This window comes from Chelon labrosus (genome assembly GCF_963514085.1).
Source record: "Chelon labrosus genome assembly, chromosome: 2".
Lineage (NCBI taxonomy): Eukaryota > Metazoa > Chordata > Actinopteri > Mugiliformes > Mugilidae > Chelon > Chelon labrosus.
In genome coordinates, this window is record NC_140338.1 from 6,431,149 (window position 1) to 6,445,491 (window position 14,343).

The following is a 14,343-nucleotide window of genomic DNA, read 5'->3' on the forward strand; positions in this document are numbered from 1 at the left end:
TGAGAGTAGGCTACAGTACAAATAGAGTAAATAGGTACAGCTAGCAGCTGGTTAGCTTAGCAAAGAGACTGGAAAATAGCAAACCTGGTTCTTTAAAGATCACTAATCAACACTAGTTTTTGTTGAAACCACACTTGTGTAGTTATTTTTAACAAATCTGAGCTAGCTTCGTTCCCCCTTTCCAGGCTTTGCGCTAAGCTAAATTAAGCTATGCTAAGATAAGCTAAGTTGAGCACTAGCATACAATGGATCTGTTCAAATATTTTAGTCCTTAGTCCTTAGTCCTTTGAAATTGAGAGTGAAATGAGTTGGTCTGAGAGAAATTGCATACTGTACAGCGGGTTAGCTTAGCAGAGACTAGAAACAGCAAACCTGGTTCTTTAATGATCAACACTAGTTTTTGTTGATTCTTTAACAAATCTGAGCTAGCCTCGTTCCCCCCTTCCAGTCTTTGCGCTAAGCTAAGTTAAACTATGCTAAGATAAGCTAAGTTGAGCTAAGCTAAGCTAAGTTGCTGGTGTAAGCGTACCAGTTTCGGCTGTATGGTGGAAGGAGCAGGATCAGATGGACTTCGAAGTGTAATAAGTATACTTAGATTTGTTTGCCTGGACTTAGTGAATCCATAAAATGAATTGGCATGGCATTAGCAGAGCTGCCGAGCAGTGACATGTGTAGTAGCTTTTTTTTTTCTTCATCTTTAGCAAAAAAAGCTCCCTCCTTCCTCTGATGATATTTGACTTTAAAGATAAACCTGCCATCCCACACTAAAGACACCGACATCAAACGACCAAAAAAACCCATGAAAGAGACAACCCACAGAAAAAACTAAACAAAAGACACCCGCTACGGAGCATTTCATTGGTCTAAATGTGAAGTTGAGGCCACTTTTACAGGTTTGTTACAAAACAGCGTCAGGTTTGTCATGTCAGACTTTTAGCAAAACGATGTAAAACAGAAATGGGGACAAATACTGATTAGTATCATTCTGTAGACGTAGGGGAATTATGCAGGAAGCCAATTTTATTTATGTAGCCCAATTTAGCTAATTTACCTTGGGGGATGGGCTTTTGTAGAGTGTACAGAGTATAAGATACTCTTTAGAGCTGGATTCTCATTCAAAATCTTTGTGGAATGACACTTTTGTTGCAGTTGGAGAAGCACAGGTGTAAAAAATAATGAACATTAACAGTAGTGACGAAGATCGGAAAAAGAAAAGTGGTTGATTCCTGACTGTGAGGTTTCTTCCTTGTGTTGTTACCTGTGCACCACCAACCTCTTCGGTCATATCGTTACTGTTCATGCCCATCAGCAGATTTTCCTGCAGCAGATACATAGAGAGTCCTGGAGTAGGTGGAGGAAATCGTTAGCTTGGATTCCCACCGCCTCCTTCGTGGGAGCAGATGAGCAGGGTGGAGTCCAGGTCCAGACGGAAGGCCGGGTACAGCGGCTGAGTGAACTGGCATTGAAAAGTGTGCAGGAGCATCACTGTGTCCGACACGCTGTAGAAGGATAAAGCCCCCTTCTGGCGCTCCAGGAACACGCCGATCCTGGGGCAGGGCGGGGCAGCCACCGTGGTCTTGCGGTTGTCGTGCCAAGCGGCATATCCCGCATGTGTGCACCTCAGCCGCCAGGAGTTCTCATTGCGCCCCAGCAGGCAGGGCTTTCCGCCCCCTTTGCGTCCAATACCTCTGTAGGTGACGCCGACGTCGACCCATCCTCCGCCCTTCCACTCCACCTCCCAGTAGCTGGCACCGGCAAACTGACCCTCCTTGCACAGGACTTGCGCCACTGAATCGAAGCGGTGGGGGTGCGGGGGGTAGGACTGCGGCTCCTCGCCACAGTGCGCACCCTGAGGCCCCTCAAGCAGAAACAAAGTGGGATGAGCCGTATCGGGGTCCAGGGACAGATTACGTGAAACTGGAGTGAAGGAAAGTGAAAGGAGTTAAGATTTTTACATCCCCCCAAAAACTGCCATGAGAATCTGCAAGAGACTGAAGGAGTTGTTCATTTTTAGACAAGAGGTACCCCCTTTTCTGAGTGGAACTTAGAGGGAACTTCTTGGAAATCTACGCAAGATATGTGGTCATTTAGAAGAATGTGAAAATAAGCAATTTGAAGACGTAACTTAAGGTTTTGAGAAATTCTTTCACTTAGCAGACCAAATAATAGCAAATCTCGTAAGTAAACATTACACCTACACCTGCATACACAGATCAGGCATAACATTTTGACCACCTTCCTAATATTGAGTAGGTCTCCCTTGTGCCTCCAAAACATTTGTGACTCATCAGAGAATGGACATGGGCCTTCTGCGTCTTCTGAGGGTGTCCTGTGGTGTCTGGCAACAGGATGTTGTTAGTGAGGGCCCTTTGGGTCCTATGGGTTGAGGGGAGGGGCCTCTGTGGATCATCCCAGAGGCCAGGTCAACACCTTATGCTGTTTTTTGAGTTGTTCCTAAAGCGTTGTTGTGTGTCCTATAGGGTCGGGGTGCCTTGTCTGGTCTAGGTGGGTGCTACAAGTCTAAGTAACATCCATACCAATGAATGCCAGGTCCATAAGTTTCCCAGCAGATCACTGAATTTTCACAAGATGGTCAGTGTTATTTACCTCTCCTGTCAGTGGTCATAATGTTGTGACTGATTGTGACTGGTATCAATATTAGCAGTCAAGATGTGGGATCATTTTTTTTCCCCAGTGGTGTCCAAGAATTTGCCTCAAAATCTATTCTCCCCTCTCTCCTCTGCCTTTCTGTCAAGTTTTCGAGTTTTTTCCAGATTTTGTCCCAGAGTTGAGTGGGACGCAACAGATGTGAAGCTGTGTCGCGTCGGCTGACGTCCTGGCACAGAGGAGCAAAATGACACACTTTAAACGGCTTCAATCCTTGTCAGACCGAATAAATAATTAACGCCTAACAAGGTGCGGTTTCACCGTCACCCTGTCAGCTGGCCTGTCTGTGGCTGCACGAAAAGCACTGGTTTTAATGACGGAATGTCATAAATTCAGTATGATTGACATCATTAATCGTTAATGAGGATCTGAGCAGGGCTCGGATTTCCACAGCAAGACTCTAATTATCTGGTGAACTGACCACGAGAGAGAGAGAGAGAGAGAGAGAGACAGAGAGAGAGAGAGAAAGAGAGAGAGAGAGAGACAGAGAGAGTGAGAGCAAGCCGTGGAATGACAAGCTGGACTTTACAATTAATGAGTGAACGATGAAAAGAAAGGAAAATCTGAGGTAGACCTAAAGAAGAAGATGGGGAGGGTCACAGAGAATAAAATCTTACTAAAAAGAAAATTCATACTTATGAGCCTAACATAAACCAATCAAGCATAACATTATGACCACCTTCCTAATATTGTATCTCCAAGACTCATAAGAAAATGGACATGGGCCTTCTGAGGGTGTCCTGTGGTGTCTGGCAACAGGATGTTGTTAGTGGGGGCCTGAGGGAAGGGGCCTCTATGGATCATCCCACAGATACTTCCTAAAGCGTTTTTGTGTGTGTGCCTGTGTCAGGCTGCATCCTGCTGGGGATGGCTGCTGCCATCAAGGAGTGTCATTGCTATGGGGTGGGGGTCCCTGGTCTGGTCTAGGTGGGTGCTACATGTCTAAGTAACATCCACATGCCTGGTCCAAATGTTCCCCAGCAGAACACTGAACAGTCACAAGATGGTCAATAGTATTTACCTTCTCCTGTCAATGGTTTTAATGTTAAAGATGAAGTACTTACACCTGAGGAAGGCTGACCTCATCCTCTGATCAGCCGGCTGCAGCGACAGAGAGGACAGAGGGAACGACACTGGCACCGCTGTAAAACACAAAGTGGAATGAAAACTGTTTGTTATCCACAATGAAAAAGTAGAATTACTGCCTGGAGGTTGTATATCTCGACCAACCAGTCAAGTTGCAAATCACAATCATATTGTTTTAACTCATAAATATATGTAGTGAAGGAATTTAATAAAAGGTATTAGGTGTATTTTTTGGCAATATAGTGGTTATATGTTGTATGATGTAATTTAGTCCAGGTGAACATTTGGGCCCAAACCTAAAGTATTCCTGAGATACAACAAGTTATGGACAATGCTGGACATGGACAGATGTTGCTGGCATTGGAGGGATAAATACATTTCATTTGCATGAACTGAAAGGCAGTGAAAGGAAGCAAAGTAAATGAGCACTGCGTGTACTGTATGGATGTCACATTGGGAAGGAGGTGAAACACAGCAAAAACAAAAAGGAATTCAAAAGCTTGTAGAGCAACACACATTTAATTGGAACCGGTTGTCACAAAGAGCCAGTAAATTAAGAAGTCTAAAAGAGGGTATTAGTTCAAATAGTTTAGAAACTGGATTATTAAAAGAAAGATAACGGGAGGCAAGTTTACATGCACTATGCTTTCCCATGTAGCAGAGGTAGTGAAAGCTTTCAACCCTGTTACTTAACACCTTACTAAGAAGTAAATCGTTCCCAGTATTTGATAAAACCGAAGGTGTTAATAGTAAAGTCAATATGTGTACAGTGGCTTGGCTGACAGTAGAAGAAGAGTGGAAGACTGCAGCCACTCAAGTGGTTCTGCAAGGTTGTACTTAGCCACAGCAATTTCAGAGCAATCTATTGAACCACAAGTGTCAGCTATCGGAGAAGAGACAGGTCATCGAGATGAAAGGATGTACTAGGTGTTAATACGAGGCCACACCAGCCATGTTTCCAGGTGTTGTGACGCACATAAGCTTATCTTAGCCTGACTCAACTTAACTTAACTTAGCTTAGCTTAGCTTAGCTTAGCTTAGCACAAAGACTGGAAAAGGGGATGAGGCTAGCTCAAATTGGTTGCAAAACTACACAAGTGTGGTTTCAGCATTGCTCGTTAAAGAGCCAGGTTTGCTGCTTCCAGTTTCTTTGCTAAGCTAAGCCAACCGGCTGCTAGCTGTAGTTTCATATTTACTGTATTGCGGCAATTAGGTAAAAACTAACCCAAATTACAAAACAAATAAAAAAATGAGTTTATGCACTCAAGAGAGCATGAAACTCGTGTGACTGATCAGCTCTTTCAGATTCTGGATAAATATCGTTGGTAGTTATGACTGATTTGATTAGCTGACTGGTTTGGTTGCTACTTCAAGACTGTTTTAGCGGATTAGCTTAAAGGGTAGCATGTACACCGATAAAGCATAACATTATGACCACTTTCCTAATATTGTGTAGGTCTCCCTTGTTGCCTCCAAAACAGTTCTCATCAGTGAATGGACATGGGCCTTCTGAGGGTGTCCTGTGGTGTCTGGCAACACAATGTTGTTAGTGGGGGGCCTTTGCGGGGAGGGGCCTCTGTGGATCATCCCACAGATACTTGATCAGTTTGGGATCTAGTGAATTTGGAGGCCAGGTCAACACCTTGTGCTGAGTTGTTCCTAAAGCGTTTTTTGTGTGTGTGCCTGTGTCAGGCTGCATCCTGCTGGGGATGGCTGCTGCCATCAAGGAGTGTCATTGCTATGGGGTGGGGGTGCCTGGTCTGGTCAATCATATTTACTTCTCCTGTCGGTGGTCATAATGTTGTGGTGGATGGGTGTACCGCTACCATCTGATGACACAACACATATATTAATTCCTCTACTAGTTGATGAAAAGTTTCTTGACTATTTTGTGGAAACATGGCTAGTAACATGAGCACTTAATAGCTGCCTATGTCCTAATTAAGAAAAAGTGTTCATTGAAAAAATAATGATTTTATGCTAATATTGCCTGATTTGCTATATTTTACTTTGGGTTTTCTATCAGGCTACAAAAACTAAAATGTGTTAAAGTTAAAGTGTCAGTTGACCAAAAAAGACCAACGCATCCCCGATGTTATTTTTCCACTTACCCCTAGTGGTACGCTGCCATGCAGATAGTGTTGGCTGCATGTGCTGAGGTTTGGAGTTCTCCACACCGTGATTTCGGCCACCTCCCCAATGCAATAGATACGAATGGTGTTTGATATATATTTTACAAGAACAATATCAATCATATCACAACAATGCAAGGAAAACCAAGGGACGTGGGACGTTTTTCAGTTACTCTGGAATCAGATATTGCTGGTAAGGTTCTCAAGTTTGGTTCACACTGTGCGCAAATAAAGCATATTTGCTATTTGCAAATATTTGCTGTGAGCTAAAAGCTAGACAGTCTACAGTCACGCTAGCAGCTCTGTGAGGTTCAGAAAGTACTTAAGGCAAAATGCTATCGCTAACATGTGAACATGGTCACGTGACAATGATAATGCAGATGTTTGGCAGGTGAAACATTTACTAGCATGCTAACACGTGCTAACACACACTAAAATCAAAGAGAATGATGGAAATGTTGTTTGTTTTGTGAGTATTAGGAAATTAGGCAAAAATATCAAAGGCTAACGCTAAGGCTAAGATATCAGAATTCATTCTAGGGGGGATGTGAATTTCTGTGACACTAGGGCTGGGTTTAAAGTCTGTTTTCTAGTTCAGATTGAGCTTAATTTGAGCTTGACTGGTTTCGCACGACAAATCCTGCTGCTACTGTGAGAGGCCTGAAGGCTGACTGGAGTTAAAAAGTGCGAACAAAATCAAAGCCATAGGCAAGACGTGAATAAAAACTAGCGGCTAAAACATGTGTGGAAATACCACAGATGTCTGGAACCAATGGCAACATTAGTTTTGTGAAAATCTCTTTCACAACTAAGTGAAATACCAAAGTATCTCCAAATGAATTGAGACTGAATTGAATTGGGAAAAAGGTAGTGGTACCCAGCCCTGTTCCACCATTTCTTGATGATCCAAGAGCATGAGATGTTTGTGAACCACCAACGTTATTTGGATTTATTCTATGGGGACAATGAAATAGTGTTTTCAACAGATGCTGAGATATTTAGGGCACTAGGGCAGCCAACTAGGAAAATATGTAGTTTAATTTGACGTGGCACATAGCTAACGCTTCTCCAGATGGCTTCCTTTGGCCGTCGCCTGTGTAAACCGGTTAATTAAAAACCGACTGAACGCTGGATTTGATTGCTTCCAATTACTGAACGGATTAGGACGGGGCCGAACTGGAGAAGAGCCAGGGCCCCGTTGTATCACACGTCGCACCCGTCCGCTTCGGCATCAATAATGAACGCGTCCACTGTCCCTCGCAGTGTTAAGTGTCATGTCAAAACCTGCAGCCTGCTAAAAATGGGTCACCTCAGACCTGACGGACACAAAGGATGGCGTATCGGGTTTCTGATGCTTACCTTTTACACACTCTCCGCCAGACACGTAGTTCTCATTAACTGGGGAGTAAAACACAATTATAGTGTTAAACCGACCCAACTTTGGTCATATTTCGTATTCATCATGAGTATTTAGGAGTGTTTGCTGCTTTCAGTATATCCCTTCATCTTTGGGGGTCTTCGCTCCTGACTGTAGAAGCCATGTGTGTGGGGGGGTACCTGCACGGCTGATCTTGTCAACTTCCTCCCTGCAGACCTCCTCCATTCGGCTGCGGAGGTGGCACAGCGCTCTCCTGGCGCCGCTGAAGGCCTCCGTGGGCAGGCCGAGGGCTCTGGAGTGCCGACCGGTGGCGAGAGGGACGCAGAGCAGCGGCGCCGCCTGAGCCAATAAAGACGGAGAGAGAGAGGCAAACAAGCTTCAAATCCTGCCCCCCTTCACTCCCGCCTTAATTGTGCAATTGAATTTGAAAACAGCACCGAGGCAGGCTTTTTCCACTGGTCACTGCTGACGCATTTTTTTTTTCCTCCTCTCATCTTTCCATCCTTCGCCTGCAGACTAATATTGGCGCTTCTTTCTGAGTACGCTCTCTGGTGAGTTCCTACCCCCCCAGGATGAGTTAGGCGTAATGAATGAATATCAGATGCTGCTGCTGGTGTGTTACGTCTTTTTAGAGACTTCTCGGGAGGAGCTACACGAGTCTGACACAAGGCAGCGTCCTAGCAGATTAACCGATTGGCTCGTTAGAAGAAAATGAATCACCAGCCATTATAACTGGTGAATTGTTTTACTTTTCTCTCTTAGAAGTTTGAAAAATGTCATGGTTCTAGGTTCTCATTTGTGAGAATCTGATGCTTTTCTTACTCACACTGTAGTCACATAAAACAATTCATTTAATCTATTATACACACCACATGATAAATCAAGAAGTGGCACTCTTACATTTAAACAGAGCCACATAATGCAGAGGAAGAAATGCAATGATCTCCCGTCTGTATTTAGCTTTGTCTTAAACATCACTAACAGACCAGATCAGATGAATCACAAGCCAATATGTGTCTGTGGCGTGATTTCCGTAAGTCGTTAAGGACTTTATATGGAAAAAATAAAATAAAATCACCATTACAGAGATGCTGAGATCATTAATGAGATCACTCTGACGCACAAAACACCGACTGATGTTCATATGGAGCAGTACTTCTTCTTCAACCCAATTGAAATACGTCTAATCGAAAATTTTCACGTGCTTAAATGTCTGCTACTTGTAGGCATCCAGTGCATCCCACAGATACTTGATCAGTTTGGGATCTGGTAAATTTGAAGGGCAGGTCAACACCTTGTGCTTTTCTTCATGTTTGTTTTTTAGTTGTTCTTAAAGCGTTTTTGTGTGTTTGGCTGCTGCCATTGAGGAGTGTCGCACTGGATTCGTTTTATCACAAGGCCTCTGTGTTAGGAGAAATAGGATAGGTAAATTACAGACATGGGCGGTAACAGTGGTGTGGTGGCTAGCACTGATCCCTCACAGCAAGAAGGTTCCGGGTTTGAATCCATCGGCAAAACTGGGGCCTTTCTGTGTGGAGTTTGCGTGTTCTCCCTGTGTCTGCGTGGGTAGCCGGGTTCTCCGGCTTCCTCCCACCGTCCGAAGACATGCACATTAGGTTCATTGGTTCTAAATTGGCAGCTGGTCTCTCTGTGTTAGCCCTGCGATAGACTGGCGACCTGTCCAGGGTGTACCCCGCCTCTCGCCCAATGACAGCTGGGATAGGCTCCAGCCCCCTCGCAGCCCTCCAAGAGGATAAGCGGTTACAGAAAATGAATGAATAAATGAATGAAATTACAGACATGGCGGATTCCCATGGGATAAAGATCAGAAACGACCTCCGTGGTTATAACAAATTACTAGAGGTCCACAGGTCAAACTCGTCCCATATGAACAGGGCTCAACTCTGTTGTTCTACTCCATCACCAGAAGTTTACCCCACGTGGGTCAATAATCTGATTGGAAACTCCAGATATCAGACCTTTCTGTTTTGAAGTGGAGGCATTTTTATTCTGACTGGGCTGTTAGTCTGAATATTTGAAGAATAATATTTGAGGAGCAGTGTCCATGTAAATGATTTGCGTTAAGAGACATCATAAGCCTGGCTGGACTTCTTTTAAAATCCATCATTTCTTCTTGAGTATTCACTATAAATACTGCTGTTACTTTATTAGAAACGTAACACCCGCTTCCTCCCACATGTCGTCCTCCCCCTTTTACCTCCTCACCTGTATGAAATGAGCGTTGTCCTCGGACTGCAGCAGCTGGCTGATCTCCTCGTCTCTCCTCCTCAGCTCCTCCAGGTCTTTCTCCAGCAGCTCTTTTTCTCGCTCGGCTCTCCCCACCACCGCCCGCTCCTTCGCCTCCAGCCGCGCTCGGACCTGCGACACACATTTAAGTGTTTTCACCTTTTTTTTTTATACTTTGCCAGACAGACATTTAAACAAAGACGTCAGAGTGATTCATTCATTAACGCTGCCAAATCCGGCGACTACAGGTTAACCATTAACCTCCTCAGAGCTGCCAGTGCCATTATAGCTAATACTCCTGTTCTTACCTCTGCCTTGGTTTTCTCCAGGCGCAGGGACATGTCTGCAAACAGAGCTTCACTGTCCTCCAGAACAGCCGACGCCGACACCTGGAACACGATGGCAGAGACGTAAGTGGTCCGGAAAGCTGTCACTTTCTAAGAAATGGTCAGTCTTTCACTTTAAACACGTCTTTTTTAATGCCATCCAAGTCATGCAATGTGTGTTAGTGCACACACAAGTGGATGGACTGAGATCAGCAGAGATTTTGACAGATAACAGCATCTACAATCTACAAAATACTGCCAAGAGTTTTTCCATAGGGTTTTAGAACTCAAAGGCAAGATGACAAAGTTTCAGACTGATGTCTCAGTGAGCTGACAATGATTTTCCAAGAGCAGCTGCAGGCTGCATGGAGGGAGACGATGCTCGGGGGAGGGAAGGCTTTCCTGGAAGACTGAAGAGAGACAAATTAGCTTTGCATTGGGTTAAGATGTGATGACGTCTGTGAGGCAGGATGTTTGTGCTGTGCATGTGAGAGAGCGAGATGTGATGCTGCACAGGCGGCGGTCTGTAGCTTCTAAATAACACTTCTACACATAATATAATATAATACAGGTTAAAGTGCAAATTCAGCTGTGGCTTTTAGCATTTGTCAACTTCACACAGAGAGATAAGAGGTAGAATTAGAAGGGAAGGGACTGAGGAAGAGTCAGTGAGTCAGCCCTGTATCCAGTTTGGTCCATATACACCAATCAGGCATAACATTATGACCACTAACAGGTAAAGTGAATGACACTGACCATTTTGTGACAGTTAAACTTTCTGCTGGGAAACTTTTGGACTTTTGGAGGCACAAGGGAGACCTACACAATATTAGGAAGGTGGTCATAATGTTATGCCTGGAATGACAGATTCCTATAACTGTTTAACAGAATCCCTGTTCTTTCAATGTGTAACAGCTACTTCAATTTAATACAGACAAATAGAAAGTTATTGGTGCAGAGTTTAAAAACAAAAAGATTTCAAGTGGACTCTGGCACGGCGGGCTTAACGTCATCAGAGACAAAGAAATGAATGCATGCTTCGGTGTCCTCTCATTTGAACTACTCCACGGCAACATCAAAAACAAGAATCAGGGAACAGACGTCTGTACAAAATGCAAGTATATCTCTGCAAGTAAACGGCAGCGGACTCAGTCTGTCCCTCGACGCTCCTGCCACTGCACCTGGTCATTAAACTGCATTCACTTTCTCCAGCCCTTTGAGGTGCACTGCACATTAGCAGCACACACCAACATTGTTATTAATACGACAGCATTAATTAGCAGCGCCGCATTACAGACGCACAAGCTTTATCACTTCTGGACAACACTCAAACGTATTCCAGGTAAACTGCAGGTGCACTGGTGGATTTCTCGGTACCAGTGATTGGACAGATGGGACGTCTTTGTATTGTGTAAATAATTAACTAGTTCTTGGAAACTCCAGGTCCACGATGACATACTGTATTCAGACAAATACCGGATTAGCAAAAAAGAAGAAGAAGAAGAAGAAGAAGAGTGGTCACCTTGACGGACTCCAGGCTTTGCTGAAACTCCTCCAGCTCTCTCTCCCCGGTCCGTATCCTCCCCTGGACCGCTCGCTGAGACACCTGGAGCTGGAGCTGACACAACAAGCAGACGGGGAGACGGACGATTGAGACGAGAAGACGGGCGTGGACAACAGTTCAGATATTTCAAAGGAGTGAATTGAATTAATGCTGACTTGTTGTGCAATGGACAGTAGATTCTTTTGTATAGAAATACACAGGAAATAGTGGAAATTTAGTGTGAAAGTGGTCAAATGGTAACTGCCAACAGATCACCTAGCTCTATAACAGAACATTATAGTCATACACTACAATTCAATTGCACTGATCTTTTTAGACTTTTTTTTAACTTGCAAACGCACAGAAACCTGTTGCAAATGTGCAAAATGTGTAAAATGTGCATATCCCCCATGTGTACACTCACTTGCCAGTTCATTAGGTACACTAGTGACAACAAACGCATTCGAATATAACAGTCCTGCATTAAATCCCCCCTCGTGATGGTTGTAAAGTTCATTTCATGTTTAAATAGCGTCAGAAAAGTGGTAAATTCAGCTGAATTTAGGATGCAGCTTGTGGTGCCGTTAAACTGGGTCGAATTAAGTGTTTCTGTAAAGCGTGAAAGTACGATTTAATAGTGCAACAAACCTCAGCCTTCGGAATGAAAAGCTGTTTAAAAAGAAATGCTGAATACCATAACCTTCACGAAGCTAAGATTTAGCGTAGGACTGATATCAGAATGCATTTTTACAAGAGATATCCTGCTCAGTCTGACACACAGGCTTTATCCTGCACACAACACTCATGTTCTATATATACATATATCTCCCCGTGGCTGTACTTTTCTTATCTTTTCCTTCTATTTATACCACACTTAATTACCCAGAGAGGGATGTGTAACCACAGTTAAACCCCTTGCATACACGGCTAAATAAAGCCGGCTCTCTGATTTGACATAAAAGTATGACATGAGGCACAACTCCTGCTGTGACACAGCCACTTTCCTCTGCTGTAGGAGGCGAAGCATTACCCAATCTGTTCACTATTAACGTGGGACAGCACGCTGGGTCATCTGGTACTGGCCCTGCAGGGTGCAGTCACTCTTCCTCCAACTATGTTTGCTGCAGGAACCTCCACAAACTGATGCGGCTCATTAAACTCCAATCTGGCACATGTTCTCCCGCTTTAAATGAGCAAATATGTCTCTAAATAAAATAACATCTTCTGGCTGATTGATTAAATAGTTTTGGGGGAACCCTTTCCATGCCTCCCTGACGTTAAACCTGGGTCCACTATTAAGTCTCTCAGCAGACTACCTGTCTCCTGGTTCTCTGCGCGTCCGTGCTGTTCATCTCCTCCTGGTCCGCCTCGCACAGCAGGCAGTCCCCGCTCCACTCGACCGCGGCCTCCGCCTCGGAGTCGCTCAGACCCAGCCGGTGCTGGGCGCACAGCCTCTCCGCCAGACACTCCACCGCGGCCACCAGCTTGTGCCGCCGCAAGGTGCCGACCTCCCGGTGCGGCAGGACGTGAAGCTCGCAGAAGGACGCCAGGCAAACCAGGCACGACTTGTCCGCCCTCAGCTTGCTCTCCGCCGGGCAGAAGTCGCACGGCACCTCCCCGACTCCCCCCTGGTAGGGCTCCGGCGCCGCGACCATCTCGGTCAGCTTGAGTTTGCCGACGACCTCGGCGAGCACCGTGTTCCTCCGCAGCACCGGCCGAGGGCTGAACCTCTCCCGGCACTGGGGGCAGCTGAACTTGGCCGACTCAGCCTGGTCCCAGTACTTGTTGATGCACGCCATGCAGTAGGTGTGTCCGCACGGGATGGACACCGGGTCCTTCAGGATGTCCAAGCAGACGGGACACCTGAACTGGCTCTCCGTCACCGAGATATTCGCCTGAGCCATCCCGGCTGTGGGGTGTCCTCGGTCCTCCTGCTGCCTCAATAACAGGAGCTTTCCCCGAGCCCCTGGGTGCTGCTCTGAAGGAAGGGTAAGGACCTAAGGATACAGGAATAGCTCTTCCGCAATGTCACACATCCCAGTGTCGTCGTCACCGGGTTACTGCCCTCCGTGCTGTCTGACAGGTGTGTGTTGTCTCTAAAGGACCAGTTCACTAAAACACCACAAAGACATAGTTTATCCTGGTAGACAGGTCTCACAGCTACGGAAGACAAACACGAAAAGATACAGAGTCACATAGTAAGTCATAATAACCACAAAGATTCTCATAATCATGACCTACTATCTCATATCTTAGACTTAGACTTAGATAAACTTTATTCATCCACAAGGGATGATTATATCTCATTATTATGAATCACTAGCTCATAATTTACGACACTGAAGCTCATATTTACGACTTGCTATATCATCATTATGACGTCGAACCTCATATTTGCAACATATCTAATAATAATTACGACTGGAACTTAATTGAAAACCCTTTAATAGAATTATTTTATGAATGTCTAGATAAGAAAGAAATGTCAACTACTATGAAACAGGGCTTGATAACTCTGATCCCAAAAACAGGGAAAGATCACTTATTAATTGAAAACTGGAGACCCATCACCCTTTTAAACTGTGATTATAAGATTTTCTCTCTAATTTTTGCCAAACGCTTAAAAAAAGGTCTAAATGAAATTATAGGTGAAACACAAACTGGTTTCATGGCCAACCGTCATATAAGCTCTAACATCAGACTTATTCTTGACCTTCTAGATTATTCTAACTATCTTGAATCTGAAGCCCTTGTAGTTTTTCTTGATTTTTATAAGGCATTCGATACTGTAGAACACAATTTCTTGTATAAAGCGCTCCAACTTTTTGGTTTTGGGCCAAATTTAGTTTCAACAGTCAAAATGTTTTATAAGAATATTGACAGTGGTGTTTTGTTATACCCATATGCTACACAGAGATTCCCTGTTATGAGATCTGTTCGCCAAGGTTGTCCCATTTCTCCTTT

At 44.6% G+C, this 14,343-nt stretch overlaps 1 protein-coding gene across 1 annotated transcript; it reads right to left on the reverse strand.

Annotated features, from left to right (window-relative positions):
* Positions 1 to 297: 297 nt before the first annotated feature.
* LOC311496367 (E3 ubiquitin/ISG15 ligase TRIM25-like) lies at positions 298 to 13,565 on the reverse strand. The gene is made up of 9 exons (XM_084556204.1): positions 12,696 to 13,565; positions 11,359 to 11,454; positions 9,819 to 9,899; positions 9,490 to 9,642; positions 7,443 to 7,602; positions 7,245 to 7,283; positions 5,865 to 5,945; positions 3,732 to 3,809; positions 298 to 1,917 (listed from the first exon to the last, which is right to left on the reverse strand). The coding sequence occupies exons 1-9, from the start codon at positions 13,281 to 13,283 to the stop codon at positions 1,364 to 1,366; spliced, it is 1,830 nt and encodes a 609-aa protein (XP_084412330.1). The 5' UTR covers positions 13,284 to 13,565; the 3' UTR covers positions 298 to 1,363.
* Positions 13,566 to 14,343: the final 778 nt, after the last annotated feature.